We start from the raw sequence: 24,826 nt of genomic DNA on the forward strand, positions 1-24,826 counted from the left end.
GCTGTTACTAAACCTGTACTTGTTAACTATTGAATTTATTACACTAAAAATTATTTTCTTGGCATATCAAATATATTATGTAAAAGATAGAGTATTTATAATATAGTACTAATTCTCAAAGGATTGGATACAAAATTAATCTCCCCTCCATACTTTCTGCCTCAGAACAATTACCATTAATGGAAATAGACTATTATGAGAGACATTATGGTATGATTCCCGACAAAATAACACTTGTTATATAAGAAGTAGAGATGGGTACCAAGTGGTCTAATGGATACACTTTAGTAGTAAGTGCAGGAGGACCGCACTACATGCTAACAAAACCGACAAGATAAGGGTCCAGAGGAGATAATGTTACTTTAGGTTTTCATACAGTTAACATAGAAACAACATTTCACAGATGCTTTTATTTTTTAAAACCAGCGGCTGTCAGGCAGGATACGCCCACATTTTCGAGAGATGGATAGAAAACAAGCTAAAACAAAAGTGATTTTTCCTTAGGGTTTAACGGTGATATAATAATACGTATTTTTAAATCGGATAAAAATTATGACCTCTATAGGGTCCACAAGCCAAAAAACGCATTTTTACGTACAATCAGGGGCCATAATTCATGAAGTTACAGTCCGATATGCGCAAATATCGAAAGGAACCAAGATCTTTGTGTTATAAACTTACATTTCAAGTTTCAACAAAATCGGATAAAAATTGTGACCTCTATATGGTCCACAACCTTGATATACCATATTTTTACGCTATTTGAGAACGAACGGCGGCCATTTTGTCTGTCAGTTTTGGGCCGATTTTCACGAAATTCGAACTCAACCGTCCTTAGGGTTTAACGGTGATATAATAATACGTTTTTTTTAAATCAGATAAAAACTATGACTCTATAGGGTCCACAAGCCCAAAAACTCGTTTTTGCGTACAATCAGGGGCCATAATTCATGAAGTTCGGTCCGATATGCGTGAATATCTAAAGGAACCAAGATCTTTGTGTTATAAACTTACATTTCAAGTTTCAACAAAATCGGATAAAAATTGTGACCTCTATAGGGTCCACAACCTTGATATACCATATTTTTACGATATTTGAGAACGAACGGCAGCCATTTTGTCTGTCAGTTTTGGGCCGATTTTCACGAAATTCAAACTCAACCATCCTTAGGGTTTAACGGTGATATAATAATACGTTTTTTTAAATCGGATAAAAATTATGACCTCTATAATTACGTACAATCAGGGGCCATAATTCAGGAAGTTACGGTCCGATATGCGCGAATATCAAAAGGATCCGAGATCTTTGGGTTATAAACTTACATTTCAAGTTTCAACAAAATCGGATAAAAATTGTGACCTCTACAGTGTTCACAAGCCAAAAACGTGATTTTTCGTACAATCAGGGGCCACAATCCATGAAGTTCCGGTCCGATAGATGCCAATATCGAAAGGAACCGAGATCTTAGGGTGATAAACCTATATTTCAAGTTTCATTGAAATCGGATAAAAATTGTGACCTGTAGACTGTTCACAAACAATTGTGGACGGACGGACGGACGGACGGGGGCGACGACAATATACGTCCACATGAAAATGTGGGCGTATAATTACATGGGATTTTAAGTGCTTTTCAAACAGGATACAAAAGTAACTTTATATGTAGCCATGGTTCAAATCCGCTGAGTTTTAATATCTGAGACATCCCATGTTCTACTTTCTATGAAGGTGACTGGTGCCTTGAAGGCATAAACCAACAAATAATACATCACACACTGTGCATTTTATTGGGTGTCTGGACTTTTACAATAAATGTATATTATCTATTCTTATATATTTTAAAGGCTCAATACCACTCTTGTTGTAACTGAATAATATGTCCCAATCTTTATTCTGGTCAACAAATTGCACCATTTTACAATATTCCAATTAATTGATGATACAAATTTCATCTTAACACACCTAATTTAAAAAATTGGAAAAATTTAACTAAATGATTTGAAAAGCCTGACGTAAAGCTTTTCAAATGTGACTTGGATTTAAAAATATTTTTGAACCCTCTGGACAAGTAAAATAGGATTTATATGATAGTTTACACAACAGGTAGGACACTAACACATCTAGTACTTAGAATAAGGCTATTTTTTTATTTTCTGGAGCTGTCAAGCCAGCAAGAGTGTTATTGTCCCTTTAAGGGAATAGATGTGGTATGTGTTCTGGTAGATAATTTAACAAATTGCAATGTAAAACCAACATATGGGCTATGTCTTGTGATCTTCCAATGCTTTAATTACTGGACAAAGACAATCCAAAAGGGTTTCAATTATTTTTCTCTCATCTCTAACTGTAAGAATATAGAATTATGACACAGGATAAAAGTCAAATATGGCTTGATTTAAGTAAGGACATTATTGTATTAAAAGCCTAAATATGCCAGAAGGCTAATAAACATTTTATATATTTATATTTAACAACAAGATGTGTCCTATAGATAGCATATAATCTTGATGATTAAAACAAAAAAGACTCATTCTTCTCCTAAATGTTCATTGATAAAAATGATTTATCCTTTATGTTAGAACTGATTGTGATCGTTATCTTAGAACCAATTTTATCAAGTCCCAAAGCATTAAAACCAATGAAATTGCTTATCTGCTTAGCCTAATTAGAAAATGTTTATCATCGAACTTATTCAAGGCATTCATCTAATAAACAGAAGCAAAAAGAAGCAGAGTTGTTGTGTCCCAAGAAGTGCGATTGACAAACACATTCCAAAAAAGATGGGTTGCCAGGCAATGAACATACGCCCACAAAAGCTAATTAAGTCATTGAAAACATTTACAATACGCTAAAATCTGACTACAAGTAACTAACAACCCATTATGTAATTATCAGTAATCATTAGAAATTGTTTCAAATGTTTGTTTCATGACCTTAAACAATGTGTATGAATTTATATTAACTTTAGCCTCTAGTGCATCTACAAGATTTTTTAAGTGATCAAGAGCCATAACTCTGGTAGTAAATACTAGTATATGAGGTAGATTGTAAAAGGTTTCAGAATATGTTTACTGTCAACAGTATATCTGCTTGAAAAATCCCAATGGATCATTTGAATAAATTACAATGATTTAAATGTCAACAGAAATGTCTGACTATTCTATCACCTTTATTTTATGCAAAACTCCTGTTCTATATGATAGCTATAGGTCCCCTCTAATTAGGGAAAAGGCTTCCCTATATCACTACACCTTTTTCTTTTCAGATATGCACTTGTGCTCTGAAATGTTTTAAGTGTACATTCGTATTATGGGGCATTATGTAAGATTTAGACAAAAAAAAGCTGGATGTTCTCACTATAATATTTCAAAAATAGATAATGCAAAATGAATATATTGAAAATTTCATTCAAATTACTTTATTTTGAGCGAAATTATGGTTGTAGTTTTCACAGCATTGATCATAACCACTTTACAGGTCAATTGACTCTTAGCCTCACTTCTCTATTTTAAAATTAAATTATTAATTGGCCAAACCGTTCTAATCTACTTAAAATCTGGCCATCAAGAGTTGATTATGGTCTTGTCATGTTAATAAATGTCTAATCAAAAATTTATATAACATTAAGTAGGGATGGGACAAAAAAAAAAAAAAATCTGCAGGGGTGTTTCTTAGGCGAAATTGATTGAAAAAAAAAAAACAATTTGGGCAAATTTTTTGTTCTATCACGATTTTTTCACTCGGGTAATTGGCATTTTTCAATTTCGGTCTCCATTAGGCCAGATATATCATCCAATACGTCTTTTATTGGGATTTCGGGGATATTGAGTAACGAAAAATACATTCAAGCAAGATTCAATGTACGGCCACATCATGATTTTTGGGAAATTTTGTTGTCGCATGCGGTAGATATGTTTCAAGTATGCCTTTTGATATGTTTTTGAGTATGCCAAGTTAAAACAATTATACTCCAATACGTTTCGAGCAACTGCTGGCATCTTGGATCAAATATGTACGCCACAAAAATTGATTTTTTTTAAAAAATTTGTTGCATACTGTAGACATGTGTTCCAATATGTATGCCGTCTTCATTAGCCCAGTATAGGAGCAGAACAGTAGGACGATAAACCCCATTTCATTTCATTTCCAATATATATGTCTTTCGATAGGTTTTCGGGGATGCCGAGTCTAATAAATTAGATCCCAGCATTATTCGAGCAAAGGCTGCCATCTTGAATCCAATATGGCCACCAAAATTAGTACTAACCCGTCAATAACAGTAACATAAAGCAACATATAATAATAATAATAATATAATAATGCTTTATTTCGTACTCATAGTACACAATAATACAACTAAATAGTATACACATGTTTGTTAGAATTACCAATGCATCATTCTACTATATACTATGACTCATTATGCGTTTTTTAGTGCATCTAGTCAGTTCAATGGTGAATCCAGTCTAAAGAACGAGTTTGAGCAATATAGTTATGCAGGTACTTCTACTTCTACCAGGTAGTGTCCACAATCATAGTTGATCATTTTGACACGGTGTGGGTTGCGCATGGCCAGCATGACGATGAAAAGTTAAGAACGGGGTGAAAAGTTAAAAACAGGATAAAATATGACGTGGTGTCGATGTTCACAGAGCCCCAGACACCCTGGACTTGAAGATCTCAAGAGTGTCGGGGGATGGAATGTCTGGTGGAAAGCATTCCAGTCTCATATTGTTCTGGGGAAGAAGGAGAATTTCTTAGTGTCGTTCCTGGTAGATGGAATTTGGAAAGTTTGAGGGTGCATGTGTCTAGTTGTCCTATTTGGTGGGATTAGCTTGTCTGTTGTGATATTAATGAGGTTGTTGTAGATCTTATAAAGCATAATCAGCATTGCTTGTTTTCGTCTGTTGTCCTGCGGAGTCCATGCTAAACGACTTATTATGTCTGTTACACTAGCTGTTTGTGTGTAGTTGTTGACGACATATCTTACGGCTCGATGTTGGACCATATCGATTCTTTTGATGTCATTCTGTGGGTTGTTGGCTTTGCTGCATATACTCTCGATGTGATTGCTACAGGAGAGATCTGAGCTAATGGTAACTCCTAGGTATTTGGCACAGTCGACAGATTGTAATGTATGGCCGTGTAACACATAGGGGTACCTAATTTTTCGTCTATTCTTGGTGATTGAGATTTCTGTGGGTGAAAAACCATCCTCCATGCCCTCTCCCAAGTCGCTAGTTTCAGCAAGTCCTCTTGAAGTTGTTGGGCGTCATCGACATTTGTGATCATGAGATAAACCATGGTGTCGTCGGCAAATAGTCGTACATTCGACTTTATTCCCTCGGGTAGGTCGTTTATATAGAATAGGAACAGACTCGGGCCAAGGACTGAACCCTGTGGTACTCCCGATGTGACAGCTATGGTGTCTGAGATTTCGCCATTCACCATGACTGTTTGCTCTCTGTCTGATAGGAAAGCATTTATCCAGCTATTGACTTGGCCTCGTATTCCGTAGTGTTCGAGTTTGTGTATAAGGAGGCTATGGCTCACTTTGTCGAAGGCCTTGGAGAAGTCGAGCACTATGACATCTGTCTGTTTTCCCTCTTCCATATTACTGGTGACGTCTTCCACAAACTCGATTAGTTGGGACTCACATGAACGAGCATGTCTGAACCCATGCTGTAGTGGGTATAGGATGTCAAGACTATCTGCGTGACCCATGATGTGGCTGGTGACGATGTGTTCGAGTGCCTTACAACAGATGCAGGTTAGGGACACAGGGCGATAGTTTTCAGCTTTGTATTTCTCTCCTTTCTTATAAATGTGTGTAACATTGGCTCTCCTCCAGTCTTCCGGTACTTCACTCCGAGAAAGTGATGCTCTGAATATGATGGTGAGCACAGGGGCTATGTGTGTAGCTAGTTCTTTGAGAACTCTTGGTTTGATGTTGTCTGGGCCTGCTGCTTTGTGTGCATTTAGTTGCTTCAGGATCTTCTCTACTCCAGGTGTTGTGATATTGATGTCATTATCATTGGATAGGTACCAGGTAGTTTGTAGTCCTTGAGAAAGTCTTCTCGGGTTACACTAGATCCTTCTGAGAAAGCTGTCTGGAACTGACTGTTTAAAATGGTTGAGTGTAGGAGGCCATTGGATTTAAGGGTTAGTCTTTTTATGCTAGATATAATTCCAAAAACGTTTCATACTGCTGGACTCCCTCTCGCCATCCTTTGGAGTGACTATATCTTCAATGTGCTGTCAATAGGCCCAGCGTATTTCCCTCTGAATCCTTGAGTTTATTTCCTTATATTTTGCTATGATTTCTGGATTTGGAGATTTCCTTTTCTTTTTGTAGAGGCGATTTTTTCTGCGGATAAGTTTCTTTAGTTCTTGAGAGATCCATGGGGGGCTATCTTTGTGTCTTGCTATCTTATGAGGTATGTTCTTATGAATGCTTTCTTCCAGGCCTTTCTTGAATGTAGTCCACAGTGTGTTGACGCTGGCACCATGACTATCCTGTTCCTGTATTGTCCCAATGTGCTCTCTTGTATAGTGGTATCTTCCTTGGCTGCTGCTTGAGGGTCTTTGGTCGGATATCCAGTTCACAGTATACAATGTCATGATCTGAGACTCCCGGAATTACATTTATGCGAGGGAAGCTTGATGGTCTGTTAGTAGCTACCAGATCAAGGATGTTGTTCTCTCGGGTAGCTTCTTGAACTAGCTGTGTTAGACCGTTGTCGTCAAGTATATCTCCTAGTTTGAAATGGAGATTTGCAAGTGGTGTGTTTGGTTTCAGTGTTCTCGTCTTCCAATCCCAGCCTGGGAAGTTAAAGTCTCCTCCAATAGTGACAAATTTGTTAGGCTTGTTACATACTTGTGTTAAGCTTGCCTCTAATGCTCTCAGTCCCTCATTATTGGTTTTGGGATTGTAGAAGGCGCCCAGGTGATGTAGCAATGTAGTGCATCTAGTCAGTTCAATAGTGAATCCAGTCTAAACAACTAGTCGGTATAAAGAATGAGTTTGAGTAATGTATCCACATCTCGCTTTTACATTTTTTGAGTGCATCTAGTCAGTTCAATAATGGTGAATCTAGTCAGATTAACAAATAACGAGTTTGAGCAATGTATCCACATCTCGCATAAATATACTAATATACAAATATAGTATATTTAGTATATTAGTATGATAATGTGAGCTGAGGATACATTACACAAACGTATTACGTTTTGAGTGCATCTAGTCAGTTCAACAAAGAACCAGTTTGAGCAATGTATCCACATCTCTAATAATTTTAGCTTCTGGTTTTAGCACATCCTTAATGTTCTACCTCAATTCACTGAGCTTACATATTTGTAATGTCCATCTACTAATTTTACTCTCTTTTTGGCCAACTTGATCCAAGATGGCCACCGTTGCTTGTAAGGAGTATAATTTGTTGAACTCGGCATAATCGAAAACATATTAAAAGACATATTGGACCACATATCTACTGCATGCGACAACAAAATTTCCAAAAAATCCATTTTTGGCCAATAGGTTGCCATTATTGGATCCAAGATGGCCGCCATTGCTCAAAACACGGACTATAATGTCCATCTACTAATTTTACTCTCTTTTTGGCCAATTTGATCTAAGATGGCCACCGTTGCTTGAAACACATTGGGAGTATAATTTGTTCAACTCGGCATGTACTCGAAAACCTATTAAAAGACATATTGGAACACATACTGACCCATTCGAGGACAAAACTCCCGAAAAATATATTTTTGGCCGCCATTTTGAACCAGCGGCTGCCAGGCAGGGTAGCCCACATTTTGCAAGAGATGGATAGAGAAAAAGCTAAAAACAAACGTGAATTTTTGTACAATCAGGGGCAATAATCCAGAAAGTTATGGCCTGAAATGTGCAAATATCAAAATGTACAGATATCTTTGGGATATAAAGATATATATATTTTAAGTTTCATCAAAATCGGATAAAAATTGTGACCCCTAGAGGGTCCGCAACCTTTGTATTAAACACTTCTAAACAATTTGCGTACAAAGAGCGGCCATATTGTCGGGCAGTTTCATTTCGATTTTTCTGGAATACGAATTCAACTTTCATTATGGTGGAATGGTGATGTATTTAAACGATTTTTAAAATCGGAAAAAATTATGACCTCTAGAGAATTCACAAGCTAAAAATGTGATTTTTAGAACAATCAGGGGCCATAATCCAGGAAGTTAAATTCTGGTATCCGCGATTATCAAAAGGAACCAAGATATTAGTGTGTAATGGTGATTTTTAAATCGGATAAAAATTGTGACCTCTACAGGGACCGCAAGCTAAAAACGTGATTTTTTGTTCAATCAAGGGCCATAATTCAGGAAGTTATGATCCGATATGCGCGAATATCGAAAGGAACCAATATCTATAGGTGGTTATAAACATGTATTTCAAGTTTCATCGAAATCGAATCAAAATTGTGACCTCTATGGAGGTTACGGAGTAACGGTGATATATTCAAATGTTTTTTTTAAATCGAATAATTGTGATATACCAGATGTTTACACTATTTGCATACGAAGGGAGGCCATTTTGTCTGGCAGTTTTGGTCTGATTTTCATGAAATTTGAACTCAGCCATCCTTAGGGCGTAACATTGATATATTCAAACGTTTTTTTTAAATCGGATAATAATTGTGACCTCTATGGGGTAAGCTAAAAACGCGATTTTTCATACAATCAGGGGCCATAATTCAGGAAGTTATGTTCCGATATGCGCGATATTCGAAACGAACCGAGATCTTTGGGTTATAAACTTACATTTCAAGTTTCATCAAAATAGGATTAAAATTGTGACCTCTATAAGGTCAACAACCTTGATATACCATATTTTTATGCTATTTGAGAACCAATGGCGGCCAATTTGTCTGTCAGTTTTGGGACGATTTTCACGAAATTCGAACTCAGCTGTCCTTAGGGTTTGACGGTGATATAATAATACGTTTTTATAAATCAGATAAAAATTATGACCTCTATAGGGTCCACAAGGTAAAAACGCGATTTTTCGTACAATCAGGGGCCATAATTCATGAAGTTACTATCCAATCTGCGCATATATCGAAAGGAACCGAGATCAGTGGGTTATGAACTTACATTTCAAGTTTCAACAAAATCGGATAAAAATTGTGACCTCTATAGGGTCCACAACCTAGATATACCATATTTTTACACTATTTGAGAACGAACGGCGGCCATTTTGACTGTCAGTTTTGGGTCAATTTTCATGAAATTTGAACTCAGTCATCCTTAGGGTGTAACAGTGATATAATAATACAGTTTTTTAAATCGGATAAAAATTATGACCTCTATAGGTTCCACAAGCTAAAAACGTGATTTTTCGTACAATCAGGGGCCATAATTCATGAAGTTATGTTCCGATATGTGTGAATATCCAAAGGAACAGAGACCTTTGGGTTATAAACTTACATTTCAAGTTGCAACAAAATCGGATAAAAATTGTGACCTCTATAGGGTCCACAACCTTGATATACTATATTTTTACGCTATTTGAGAACAAACAGCGGCCATTTTGTCAGTCAGTTTTGGGCCGATTTTCACGAAATTCGAATTCAGTCGTTCTTAGGGTTTAACGGTGATATAATAATATGGTTTTTTTAAATCGGATAAAAATTATGACCTCTATAGGGTCCACAAGGTAAAAACGCGATTTTTCGTACAATCAAGGGCCATAATTAACATGAAGTTACTATCCAATCTGCGCGAATATCGAAAGGAACCGAGATCAGTGGGTTATTAACTTACATTTCAAGTTTCAACAAAATCGGATAAAAATTGTGACCTCTATAGGGTCCACAACCTAGATATACCATATTTTTACGCTATTTGAGAACGAACAGCGGCCATTTTGACTGTTAGTTTTGGGTCAATTTTCATGAAATTTGAACTCAGTCATCCTTAGGGTGTAACGGTGATATAATAATACGTTTTTTTAAATCGGATAAAAATTATAACCTCTATAGGGTCCACAAGCTAAAAACGTGATTTTTCGTTCAATCAGGGGCCATAATTCTGGAAGTTATGTTCCGATATGTGCAAATATCAACAGGAACAGAGACCTTTGGGTTATAAACTTACATTTCAAGTTTCAACAAAATCGGATAAAAATTGTGACCTCTATAGGGTCCACAACCTTGATATACCATATTTTTACACTATTTGAGAACGAACGGCAGCCATTTTGTCTGTCAGTTTTGGGCCGAGTTTCATGAAATTCGAATTCAGTCGTTCTTAGGGTTTAACGGTGATATAATAATACGGTTTTATAAATCGGATAAAAATTATGACCTCTATAGGGTCCACAAGGTAAAAATGCGATTTTTCGTACAATCAGGGGCCATAATTCATGAAGATACGGTCTAATATGCGCGAATATCGAAAGGAACCAAGATCTTTGGGTTATAAGCATACATTTCAAGTTCAAACCAAATCGGATAAAAATTGTGACCTCTATAGTGTTCACAAGCTAAAAACGTGATTTTTCGTACAATCAGGGGCCATAATCCATGAAGTTACAGTCCGTTACATGCCAATATCGAAAGGAACCGAGATCTTAGGGTGATAAACCTATATTTCAAGTTTCATTGAAATCAGATAATAATTGTGACCTGTAGACTGTTTACAAACAATTGTGGACGGACAGACAGGGGCGACGACAATATACGTCCACATGAAAATGTGGGCGTATAAAAATTGTGACTTGTAGATTGTTCACAAACAATTGTGGACGGACGTCCGGACAAGGGCGTCGACAATATACATTCACATGAAAATGTGGGCGTATAAAAATGCCAGTTACTCGAGCGAAAAAATCGAGATAGAACAAAAAATTTGCCAAAAACGTTTTTTTCATTCAATTTCGCCAAAGAAACACCCCTGCTGAAATTTAAAGTAGCTAAGTCTCTAACTTAATATCATCCAAAGTCTTACACGTTGAAAACAAGAATTATTTATCAATTCTTCAAATCAACATTGATGTTGTGATCTTACCGGGAAAAGGTAGGCTTCTGATATCCAATATTTAAGATAAAATAAACATTTTACCATTGGTACATGAATCGTGTACCATAGTGCGTTTCAGCGTCATGTGTAACAAGTGACCAGAAAGAACGAGGCTAGACATATTCCACAATTCATTCAAACGGTGACGCCATGAGAGCACGCGCAATAGACTGGAATAGCCAGACGCTAGAAACAACGATTCGGTTGAGACTCATGGCATATTTCGCTGGAGATAACTGATTTGAAATTAGAGTCAAAACCGAAACAATTGAATGTAAATCAGTTTATATACAATCAGATTACATTATTATATGCGTTGCGACCCATTTGGGTCAATTTCTAGATCCCAAATATTAGCGATTTAGCTCCTTTAAGATGGTAGAAAAGTACACTTGGTCCCATCCAAACATTAAGGCCCAAAGAAAGACCCGCAATGGGCAGATTTAGCTCTTACATAATGTTATGTGGGGGTTGGTAAAAAACACTAAAACACACAATATCATTTGAAGTAATAATAATATCCTTTATTCTAAGTGAGTATATTAGTATAATCAGAAAGAACTACGCTCTCTATATCTCTTATATAGCCTTTTACATATTTAAATACATCAATATTTATGAGATACTACTCTCAGAACTAAACTGGTACTGTGAATGGTAAATATTATATACAAGGACAGCACTATGTACCTTAAATAAAAAATATGAATTTAATTTGCAAAGTTCTGTGCGTTATCAAAAATGACCAACAGACAAAATTTTAAACTAGAAGCCCTAAACTGAATTAAAAGAAGTGTAAAAGATAGTTTGATCCAACCTATAATTGTAATATTAATAACGTGCCTCCAAGTCTTGCATTGGAAATATTCCATCTTCATTAGCCCAGTCAGAGGAGGACAGTAACAGTAGGACCTTAAATCCATTTCATTTTCATCAGATTGGAAATAATGTCAAGCTAATTAAGTTAGGACCATTTACTCATGCAGCTGGCTTCAAAATCACCAATAACATTACTTTGAAACTCTCAAAATCTGTCAATTAGACAAATGGTGTTGAACAGCTAGAACATGTAACAGAGCTAAGTAACCTTGATAATATGACACAGCTTCATTATATCTTGACAACATAAATGCACCAAGTGGACATACGCTAGCAGTCCGCGTGCTAAGAGGGAACAACATTAAATATCTTGACAAAATATAAGACTATATTACAAGTGCCTGTCAAGGACTCATACTCGGATCGTAACTTCCTAAATTATGGCCCCTCAATTGTACGAAAAATAGCGTTTATAGCTTGTGGTCCCAATTATTATTGTGTTCGAATATATCACCGTTACACCATGTTTTTGGAGTCCAAATTTTGTGAAAATCGGACCAAAACTGCCGGACAAAATGGCCTGCCCTCATACGCAATTAGTGTAAAAATATGGTATATCAAGGTTGTGGGCCCTCTAGAGGTCACAATTTTTAACCGATTTTGATGAAACTTGAAATTAATCTTTATAACCCAAAGATCTTGGTTGCTTTCGATTTTCGTGCATATCAGATCATAACATCCTGAATTATGACCCTTGATATTGTACGAAAAATAGCGTTTTTAGATTGTGGTCCCTCTAGAGGTTACAATTTTTATCTGATTTAAAAAAAAACTTTGAATATATAACCATTACACCCTGATGTTTGAGTGTAAAATGGCCACCCCTTGTACGCTAATAGTGTTAAAATATGGTATATCAAAGTTGTGGACCCTCCAGGTCACAATTTTGATCCGATTTTGATGAAACTTTAAATTTATGTTTAAATCACAAAGACCTTAGTTCCTGTCAAACTTCCTGGATTATGGCCCCTGATTGTTAAAAAAATTGCATTTTTACTTTGTGGACCCGCTAGAAGTCACAATTTGTATTCAATATTAAAAACGGTTTAAATATATCACTGTTACACATCAATGAAGGTTGAGTTCGAATTTCGTAAAAATGTGACTAAAACTACTGGCTGAACTGGCTGCTGCTTGTACGCAAATAGTGTAAAAGTATGTAATACCAAGGTTGTGAACACTCTAGAAGTCACAATTTTTATCTGATTTGATGAAACATGAAATGTATGTTTATGACCCAAAGATCTTGGTTACACCCTAATGATGGTTGAGTTTGAATTTCGTGAAAATCGAACTGAAACTGCTCGACAAAATGGACACTCCTTGTAGGCAAATTGCGTACAAGTATTTGATATGAAGGTTGTGGAGTCTCTAGAGGTCAATTTTTGATGAAACTTAAAATATGTCTTTATATCCCAAAGATCTCAGTCCCTATCAATATTCGCGCATTCAGACCATAACTTTTTGGATTATGGCCCCTGACTGTACGAAAAATCATGTTTTTTTTTTAGCTTGTTCTCTTATCCATCTTTTGCAAAATGGCCGCTCCTCGTATGCAAATTGTGTACAAGTATTTGATACGAAGGTTGTGGAGTCTCTAGAGGTCAATTTTTGATGAAAATTAAAATATGTCTTTATATCCTAAAGATCTCAGTCCCTTTCAATACTCGCGCATTTCAGACCATAACTTCTTGGATTATGGCCCCCGATTGTACGAAAAATCATGTTTTTTTTTTTAGCTTGTTCTCTATCCATTTCTTGCAAAATGTGGGCGTATCCTGCCTGGCAGAAACTGGTTAACTATTATAGTGAGAACTGCCAGCTCTTTATCTATTTCCAAAGACCATATCATTATGAATTTGGTTAGACTAAACATCTTCCCTTTTTGCTCAGTAAACGATCAAAGACATTGGACCATAATGTTTTGGATTTTTTCTAACTATATTTATTCAATCAATATTTACATAATCTAAAGATCCAATAGGGATCTAAAAACAAACTGGAGCCTATATAAATTAATTTCTGGTAAGAAATTATTTACAGAAAAATAGATTGTTTAAAATTATATTCATGAATTACATTCAGTTATATAAATTACAAAAGCAAAAATATTTACTCTCACTTAATGAAAAGGTTATCTTGGATATGGTACAAAATACTTAATAAAAAACATATTAGCATTATTTTATCCATGATTCTTGTCATTTTACTGTGTGTGTTAATTGTGAGAGTAAGATTTGATGGAATCAAGTACATGTATATGTAAACAATGTTAAAGATGCAATCGGGGTAAAATACAAAGTGAGTATATGTCAAGCAACAAACATAAAAAGGTGAAAACAACGCATACATTAGAGGTAGATAATAATATTTCTATTGTGTCTAGATGAGCATGATCATGAAATGGGGTTATGAGGTAGAATTATCTGAGTGACTACTCTGTTTAATCTATGTTACCTGTAGGTCTATATAAAATCAAACATGCACTATGACAAAGGTATGTATGTAGTGGTATATAGAGTATGGGATATACACTCTTAATTTAAGATACATGCATATAATAGTAATGGTATGTAAATGTGGATACATGCATAATAGTAAATGGTTGGTAATGTAGAGATACATGCATAATTAGTAATGGTAGGTAAATGTTGCTTGAATTAGTTGTCAGTCACTATAAAAATCTCCTGTCAAGATTTCATATCTTCTTCTTTGATACTGTCTTTGAAACAGAGGCATGTTTAAAGCTACTTATTAAAAACCCCCTTAAACTGAAATGAAATGAAATGAAATGGGGTTTAACATCCTACTGTTCTGCTCCTTAACTGGGCTAATGAAGACGGACATACGCCATAAAGTGTGCTATGAGGAAAATTTTGTCCGGGCAGCGGCACTATCGCCTACTCTTATATCGAATTCCAACTGCCAAGGGATCTTTTACGTGCATTCCAATGTATACACGGGACCTAGGTTTTTGGTCTCATCCGAAGGACTAGACAGCTGTCCTTGTCAGGCCCTCCGTCCTGCATCACTGACAAGGGGGAACCACGCCGGAAAATCTGGATGAACTTTCTCGGCCAATGCAGGGATCGAACACCCGACCTCCACCCTTAAACTGATATACCGGTATCCACTATTCATTATGAAAAGTGTCCTAGTAATGTTTAAAAAAAACACCTTGTTATTCTGAAATTATCATTATTCCGATATCTTATTTTTCAAACCGGGTATCAAGTCAAACTGTGCCAACAGCATTAACAAGTTTGTTTTATTAACTCAAAACTCTAAAGAAACACTAGAAAGGCAATTTTTGATTTGTAGAATTTACCAAATAATGATACAATTTGCAATTATTTTATTAAATGCTTTTGCAGCATTTAGTAACTGACTCAGAATACGAGTCAATACGTAACGTGCATTCCATATAACTGTGTCATGTTTTAAAACCTTATCAAAAAATAATGTGGCATGATGGCACTAATTTTACTAAGTGATTCATCCTTTAAGTCAGAGATATAACAAGTTCTCATGTTATTTTCTATTCAGTTATACTGTTAAAAGCAAATCCATGTCAGGATTATAGTTAAAACATGAAGACAGGCCACATCTCAACAAATATAATCGATTGACATGTACTCATTCAAACGATTACATGCCCATTATTTTCAATAATAGGAATACTGAACTATTGGGATTCAATTATTTTTCCTCCGATATTGAATTCGCTAGTGAACAACTTGTATGTCAATTTTGATCTGATATTTTACTTAGCAAAAACATTTTATAGAAAACTATTTAATACAATGTAAACCTACAAGTGAAATTGCAAACATGTTTAATTTGAACTCTATGTTTATGCTAGGTTCCCACTGTTGTGCGATGTGTTATGATATATATTTTAAGTTTTGTCAAAATCAAATAAAAATTGTGACCTGTAGAGTGTCCACAAACAAATTGTTGACGGACGGATGGACAGACAGGGGCAACGATAATATACATCCACATGAAAATGTGGGCGTATAAAAACAACATAATACCACTAAATGAGTCTAGATTCAATGATCATATAGATTTTATATAACCCCATGAGTTACTGATTACAGATATGACCTCAATACCACACGATAAGCATCCAATATGGATTTGCTTCTCAATATAGACCGAAAACAGAATCTTAGTGTAAACTACAATGTACATGTATATGATAAATAGGTCGATTTTAATTTTCCCATCGTTAATTTGCCATTTATATATAATTATGTACCCCAATCACCATCTTACAGAATACAGATTTCTTAAATAACTATGCTAGAGCGTGCATATTTTAGGAACACTTTCTAGCCAAGAGAGGTATTACCATGAGCTAAACTGTTATAAGGCAGGGACAATTAACACTTACCACTGAAAAAACTGAAATTTGCATTCAAAATAGTCAATAGTTGTAAACATATTGTTACTATATAATGATGGGTGTCATGTGCAAGGCAGAGTATGTGTAAGCTCTTTTCAAAGCACACCAGTTATTTTGACATGTTTCACTGGCAAAATCCACATACTATGGCATTACGTTGGCGCCTTATATTTACAGACTGTGAATTTGAATGCTATTTATGATCCATAGTTTCATTGCCTTGAACAGAATAAATTGAACTACTCATGAAGACAGTTGATATGTCCACTTTTATACCAAAACCTTGTTTCTACAATACTTCATTATAAATTTGATAGAATATTGTAATTCCGGTAGTCAATCAAACAAAACAAATACTTCAATCAGATATTTCAACATCTTTCAAAATACAGATATAATAGCCAATGGTCGTGTCTAGTTATTGTATTGACAAGAGACTTATAAATGAAATGATTATTGGTTATGAAGGAAAGAATTTTTGGCTTGTTTAGCACATACTATATTAGTTAGCTGAAGGGAAGTGAATTTTCACGTCTGCTAACATTGATTATCTCCACTCCATACATTGATAAACAGCGCAAATACAATCAAGTCAATATTTAACAAAGTTTTTCATTTTGTTGATGGACCTCCGTTCATGCAAAGTAGGAACAACTAACTCTACTCAATATCTGTCTATACTTTCTACTTCATGGATCAGTCAATAAGTAAACTGATATTAGCACATTCATACAACATCTAAAAAAGATAGATTTATCGATAAAATAGTACCATATAACACTCAATATTATACAGCTTTTGTCTCATCTATAACTAAGGGTAAGATAGGTTATTTAATAATTTGACATTATTGTATAATTTGACGTTATTGTAATGTTGAGAAGTAATTAAACTACCGGTACTGCATGACAACTATATATATCTTATGTCAATGATATACAAGGAATACTCGTAGAAGCAATTTACATAATTATTACAGAAAAATATCTAGAAACATTGATTTAAGTAGATAAAGAAACAACCCATTTATTAAAAAAGATTATAACTATTATATGACTCTAGAAACATTGATTTAAGTAGATAAAGAAACAACCCATTTATTGAAAAAGATTATAACTAGTATTATATGAAGTTTTCATTTAAATATGATTAGGAATTTCTTGTTAACCTCAATGTTTATCGCCCACATAATATATAAAAAATTCATGAGGATTGCCAGACACATAGATGTGATGGCACAATCACATAAAAAAAGAATTATCTGAGAATAGCAGAATTAGCATGCTCCATCAAAGAGAATGAATAAAGGTTATACAGGTCTCAAAGAAAAGACAATCATTAAATTGAATCAGATTTATTGAATGACAAGACAATTTTCCACCATATGTCATTTGAGCAATAAGTTTTATTACAATTAATCTACACACCAAAAAATGTGATCTATTTGAACTTCTCATGATGTTTATGTCAGTTTAAAATAGAGACAACCTATTTGTAAGACAAATAATTATATTTTATATCAATAAATCACTATGAGTGGCATTTACCATATACTCTCGAGATGCCAAATTTGATCTATATTCCTAAGTTAAATGTAACGGTGATATATTCGAACATTTTTTTAAATCGAATAATAATTGTGACCTCGACTAGAGGGGCCATAATTCAGGAAGTTATGATCCGATACGCGCGAATATCGTAAGGAACCAATATCTTTGGGTTATAAACATGTATTTCAAGTTTCATCAAAATCGGATCAAAATTGTGACCTCTAGAGGGTCCACAACTTTGTTATACCAGATGTTATACACAACGACGGTGTAACGGTGATATATTTGAACGTTTTTTTAAATTAGATAATAATTGTGACCTCTAGAGGGACCTGAAGATAAAAACGTGATTTTTCGTAAAATCAGGGAACATAATTCAAGAAGTTATGTTCCAATATGTGCTAATATCGAGAGGAACCTAGATCTTAGAGGGTTTACAACATTAATATACCATATTTTTATGCTATTTGAGTACGAGGGGCGGCCATTTTGACTGGCAGTTTTGGTCCGATTTTCACAAAATTCAAACTCAAGTGTCATTACTGTGTAACAGTGATATATTAAAACGGATGTTTAAATCAGATAAAAATTATGACCTCTATAGGGTCCACAAGCTAAAAATGCGATTTTTTTGTACAATCAGGGTCCATAATTCAGGAAGTTACAGTCCGATATGTGCGAATATCAAAAGGAACCAAGATCATTGGGTTGTAAACTTACATTTCAAGTTTCATCAAAATCAGAAGAAAATTGTGACCTATAGAGAGTCCACAACCTTGATATACCATATTTTTACGCTATTTGAGTACGATGGGCGGCCATTTTGTCTGTCAGTTTTGGTCCGATTTTTACAAAATTCGAACTCCACCATCCTTAGGGAGTAACGGTGATATATTTAAACATTTTTTTTAAATCGGATAATTAAATTATGACCTCTATTATAGGGTCCACAAGCTCAAAACGCGATATTTTGTACAATCAGGGGCCATAATTCAGGAAGTTACGTTCCGATATGTGCGAATATCAAAAGGTACCGAGAACTTTGAGTTATAAACTTACATTTCAAGTTTCAACAAAATCAAATAAAAATTGTGACCTCTATAGGGTCCACAAGCTAAAAACGTGATTTTTTGTACAATCAGGGGTCTTAATTGATGAAGTTACGTTCCGATACATGCCAATATCAAAAGGAACCGAGATCTTAGGGAGATAAACCTATATTTCAAGTTTCGTTGAAATCGGATAAAAATTGTGAGCTGTAGCGTGTCCACAAACAATTGTGGACGGACAGCCAGGGGCGACAACAATATACGTCCACATGAAAATGTGGGCGTATAAAAAGAAACCTAAATGACATCTCATTTTTTTATTGCCACCCAAAACATGGTTTGGTTTGAAAATAATACAAAATGATGCAGTCTTTAGAGTGTTTACAAACACAAGGAGATGGTGAAGTACATCACATGTTGAACAAAATAGATATTGAACTCCTGTACAATTTGAAAGTATTCAGAATTCTAGTCTTTAAAAGATAACACTTAGCCAACACTATAATTGATTCCTTTACAAATAAAGGTAAATTAGAACTGGTACTTTAAGATAAAATTTATCAATTCACCTCTTGAATACAAAAATGAAGTCATGAATAGTCCTAATAATTAGAGACTCTGGTATGCCAAATCAATTGATTACACTTTTCTGACACTGAGTTTGACAAGAAGGTCTATACAAATGTATGCAATAATTCAACTGGCATGGAATATGATATGAATTGCAATAATTAGATAGACTCTAGGGTTAACACACACAAAAAAAGTTGAAGTTATGTTGATTAGAAAAGAAGAGTTTTTTTACATGACAGTTAAGGTCTTATAAAGTCATAAGATCTGAAATGTCATATATATATGAAATATATGAAAAAATATGTTTATTCCTATAATTTAAAATAGTTATAGCAGTATGTTTACTCTTACAATGTCAAACAGGTGAAGAAGTGCGTACATTTTTACAATTTCAAATAGGTTAAGACATATTTTTAATCTTATAATTTCAAATAGGTTAAGACGTATATTTATTCTTACAATATCAAATACATGATGAAGTATATTTATTCTTACAGTTTCATATAGTAGAAGACATTTTTTTATTCTTACAACTTAAAAAAGTTGAAGAAGTATGTTTCTTCTTACAATTTCAAACAGGTGATCATGAAGAAGTGTGTAAATTCTTACAATTTCAAACATATGAAGAAGTATGTTTAATCTTAAAATTTCAAATAGATGAATAAGTGTATGTTTATTCTTAAAAGAAGAAGAATTATGTTTATTCTTACAATTTCAAATACTAGATGAAGTATGGTGTACAGTACTGGTAATCAATATATTGATATTTGACATGATAACAGTACTACCAAGAAAAACGTGGTTATCTCCCTTCTCCTTACCGACATAAAGTAATGGGGTTTTGTTGACGTCTTCTTAGGTTAAAAATCTAACAATGCTATTTCTCCACAACAATAAATCTAATATCTTTAATGGCTGTTTTAATAGGCCTACCCCTCAGGTAGGGTACCTTGTAAAAACTGTATCCTTTCAAAACAAGACAGTATCTGATGTCAGACATGGAATTTTACAAGTTTAATTATCATTTTCCAAATTTTGTAAAACATTTGTAAAGAGGGTAACTTTTAATTAACATTCATTTGTCAGAGGCAATAACTCTGAAAACAGTGAAAATCAATAGGAATCATGTTTAGCAGAATACCATGGCAGATAGTAATTTAGTAATTTACTATGTATAGTGAGTATGAGACACGAGAGCAATAATATCAGTCAAGGGGATTAACTCATTTTTACTTACTATACCTGTAAATTCAATCAACCAGCGGCTGCCAGGCAGGATACGCCCACATTTTGAAAGCGATGGATAGAGAACAAGCTAAAAACAAACATGATTTTTTGTACAATCAGGGGCAATAATCCAGAAAATTATGGTCTGAAATGCGCAAATATCAAAAAGGACTGAGATCTTTGTGATATAAAGATATGTTTTAAGTTTCATCAGAATTGGATAAAAATTGTGACCTCTAGAGGGTCCACAACCTTCGTATTGCATACTTTTACACAATTTGTGTACAAAGAGCGGCCATTTTGTCGGGCAGTTTCATTTCGATTTTGCCGAAATTGGAAATCAACCCTCATTATGGTGAAATGGTGAAATAGTGAAATACTTAATTGGTTTTTAAAATCGGAAAAAAAATTGTGACCTCTAGAGAATTCACAAGCTAAAAATGTGATTTTTCAAACAATCAGGGGCCATAATCCAGTAATTTAATTCTGGTCTCCGCAATTATCAAAAGGAACCAAGATCTTAGTGTATCATGGTGATATATTCACAATTTATTTTTTAAATCGGATAAAAACTGTGACCTCTACAGGGACAACAAGCTAAAAACATGATTTTTCATACAATCAGGGGCCATAATTCAGGAAGTTACTATCCGATATGCATTTCAAGTTTCATCAAAAGCCGATCAAAATTGTGACCTCTAGAGGGTCCACAACTTTGATATACCAGATGTTTACACTAATCGCATATGTATGAGGGGTGGCCATTTTGTCCGGCAGTTTTGGCCCAATTTTCACAAAATTAGAACTCAATGAACGTTACCGTGTAACAGTGATATATTCAAACGTTTTTTAAATCAGATAATAATTGTGACCTCTAGAGGGACCACAAGCTGAAAACGTGATTTTTCGTACAATCAGGGGCTATGGTCCGATACATGCCAATATCAAAAGGAACCAAGATCTTTGGGTTATAAACTAACATTTCAAGTTTTATCAAAATCAGAAGAAAATTGTGACCTCTAGAGGGTCCACAACCTTGATATACCATATTTTTATGCTATTTGAGAACGAGAGGCAGCCATTTTGTCTTAGGGTGTAACGGTGATATACTAAAACTTTTTTTTTAAAATTATGACCACTATAGGGACCACAAGGTAAAAACACAATTTTTCGTACAATCAGGGGCCATAATTCTGGAAGTTATGGTCCGATATGTGCGAATATCGAAAAGGAACCGAGATCTTTGGGTTATCAACTTACATTTTAAGTTTCAAAAAAGTCGGATAAAAATTGTGACCTCTATAGGATCCACAAGCTAAAAACGCGATTTTTCCTACAATCAGGGGCCATAATCCATGAAGTTACGGTCGGATACATGGCAACAAGATCTTAGGGAGAAAAAACTATATATCAAGTTTCTTTGAAATCAGATAAAAATTGTGACCTGTAGAGTGTCCACAAACAATTGTGGACGGACGGACGTCCAGACAGACAGGGGCGACGACAATATACGTCCACATGAAAATGTAGGCGTATAAAAATTGGTTAAAAACTTAACAGACATGTGGGTGTATAAAAACTAAAGCACTTACCAGCCCCAAGACTGCTATCAGGAACAGCTAAACTATCTTTATCGCTTGAGGATGGGTAGGGGGACAGACTTCCTCTTCGTGAATATGGCAGATCTTTTAATATTGGAAATTCATCTTGACATTCATAGCTCAAACTGGCTCTAGAAGATGGACGGGTGACAGTATCAAATGTAAAAACAGGTTGACGAGAAGCTAAATAGTGTGGTGAATAGGGTTGGTGACCTGACAAAGCTGCATGGATACCTTCAGCCAATGACGTCTCCACACAGAAGACTGGGTTGTCAATGCCTTGCACTTGTGTATTTCTATCATCGTGGGGTGGTTGGTTTAACAGTTTTTGACTATCATCTGGTATACATGGATGTAAAAGTTGTATCTGTGAGGCGGGTGTTGTAGATTGTGTTACTGTCTGTGATATATTCATCTGAAATAAAATCATTTACATTGGATACAGGTTTATTTTTGACATCACATCATGCACAGACATAAAACCCTACAAAATTATAGCGGCAGCTAGTCTTTTGCATATATTTTTTTGAAAACATCTAATAGTTTCACATCTTTAACAATGCCAAAATGTACTCAAATTAATTGTTTATCATTTAATTAAGAGAACAAAACCAAAATAACAATGGTAGGTATAATGGATTAATCAGATTAAAACAAGGCCCATCATTTTACTCAAAATTAACAGTTGGTGCAGACTCATTTATATTATCTGCAAAAAGGATGCCAAATGTTAGGAATATTCATTTCAATACCGTATATCTTTGTAAACACTGAACGGAACTATACTATATTTGGACTGATATTCCTATTTGAGATTAATTTTTCATAATATTGTACTTTGAAAGGGATTTAAAATCATTCAAATTCAACAGAAGTTTTAATGGTATTGTGATCATGATATACAGTCTGATTCAATATTTTGCCTACAGTTATTTGAGTGCCATATAAATTGACTAACAAGTAATGAGGACCAGCAAATTTGGGCCCATTAGTTCACTATTAATCTTTAACCTAAAACATAGGGGTCAACATGGCACAAAAATAAAATTACACCAAAACTTTGATGCATAGATATAAAGAATCTTGCCATATGTTGGTGTATTGTTCAGAGCAAGCCAAAAGAAGGCCAGAGTTTCTTCCAAATTCAGATATATTGAAAAAAGTTAAAACTGGCAAACTGAAAAATCAAATCTAAATCCTTGATGGCTTCAAGAATTTCAAGCTACACGGTAGGCGCTATGAATTGCAATTTAAGGTTGTTGTACTTGTGAACATTATACCCAACTTCAGAGTTTAATCTTTGAGTGGCATTCAGGGATTTAGCACAATAAAAAACACAACACTGGTTTTGTAGTTTTTTTTACACATATCACACAGAGATTTGACAAGGGTTCTATTATTAAAGTTATCAAGAACAAATTGTGTTGTGAGTTATTAGTCAAAAAGATTTATTCCTATTTTAGTGTTGACTATAGTGATCAGTAAAAAACATATATTCACCTGTATATATTGTCATAGGCGTAGGAGCTCAAAGTAATTCAGGGGGGCATAAGAGAAAATTGCCCGAAATCAATACCGTTTTTTCGGGCATACATATCATAAGAGAGCTTCGGGCATATTTTCGGGCATGCAGTGGACAAGAAAAAGACGAGAAAATACTTTTCGGGCAGTGTGGATCTCATAGAAATAAGTTAGTTATATTATTTCTCTAAACGTTAATAGAATAAAAAGGTCGTCGAATTTTTCATTGCCCGAAAATAAATTTTTTGGGGGGCAAATGCTCCCCCTGCCCCCACCGGCTCCTACGCCTATGTATATTGTTACCTACATACAGAAAGAAACATTTTCATTTTTCATAGCTACTATACAGTTTCTAGCATTGTTTAGTTACCTGTAGACATAATGGAGGCTAATAAAAGCTAACAATGCTTGCTTTTGTGGTTGTTATGCAATAATACATGTAACACATATAGACAATTAATAGTAAAATATTTATATAGTTTAACAGAGATATAAAAAGCAATTAAAGTATATTTCTATAGTATTAGCCTGGGAGTATTAAATGGAGGGAATAGAACACAGCTACGACCACCAAATTGTATCTCTTTCTCCTATAAAAGACTTTACCATTCTCTGTTTAGAGTTCAGGTTTCTGAATGATAAAGGTACTGGTGTGCATTGATATATCTAAACCATGCTCCCATTTCCAGGATTTGCCAGCAGAATTAGTTTTTTCATATTTTGGTTATCTTGGATTGACAAGGCATTTTCATGATTATCATAATTTTTGCATTAATTTTACAAATTAATTTTTATGCCTTTCTTCTGTAAATAAACTGTATTAATTGCCTTTTACGCATAAATAGACCACGAGCAAGTCAACTTTGCAGTAAATAAGACAAAAACAAGAGCCCTGATTTGAAAAGCTTCATGTAAATATTTATCATCAGATTATATTTTTATGTC

The 24,826-nt window shown here is 34.6% G+C and overlaps 1 protein-coding gene across 1 annotated transcript in view; it reads right to left on the reverse strand.

Moving 5' to 3' along the window:
* Nucleotides 1–24,826, reverse strand: part of LOC126814580 (cyclic nucleotide-gated cation channel beta-3) — a 163,414-nt gene that overhangs the window by 106,357 nt on the left and 32,231 nt on the right. The window contains exon 5 of the mRNA XM_056099643.1: nt 22,352–22,775. Within this exon, the coding sequence (XP_055955618.1) occupies nt 22,352–22,775 (424 nt within the window). The remainder of the gene's footprint in view (nt 1–22,351; nt 22,776–24,826) is intronic.

Source organism: Patella vulgata, chromosome 3 (assembly GCF_932274485.2).
Source record: "Patella vulgata chromosome 3, xgPatVulg1.2, whole genome shotgun sequence".
Classification (NCBI taxonomy): Eukaryota; Metazoa; Mollusca; class Gastropoda; family Patellidae; genus Patella; species Patella vulgata.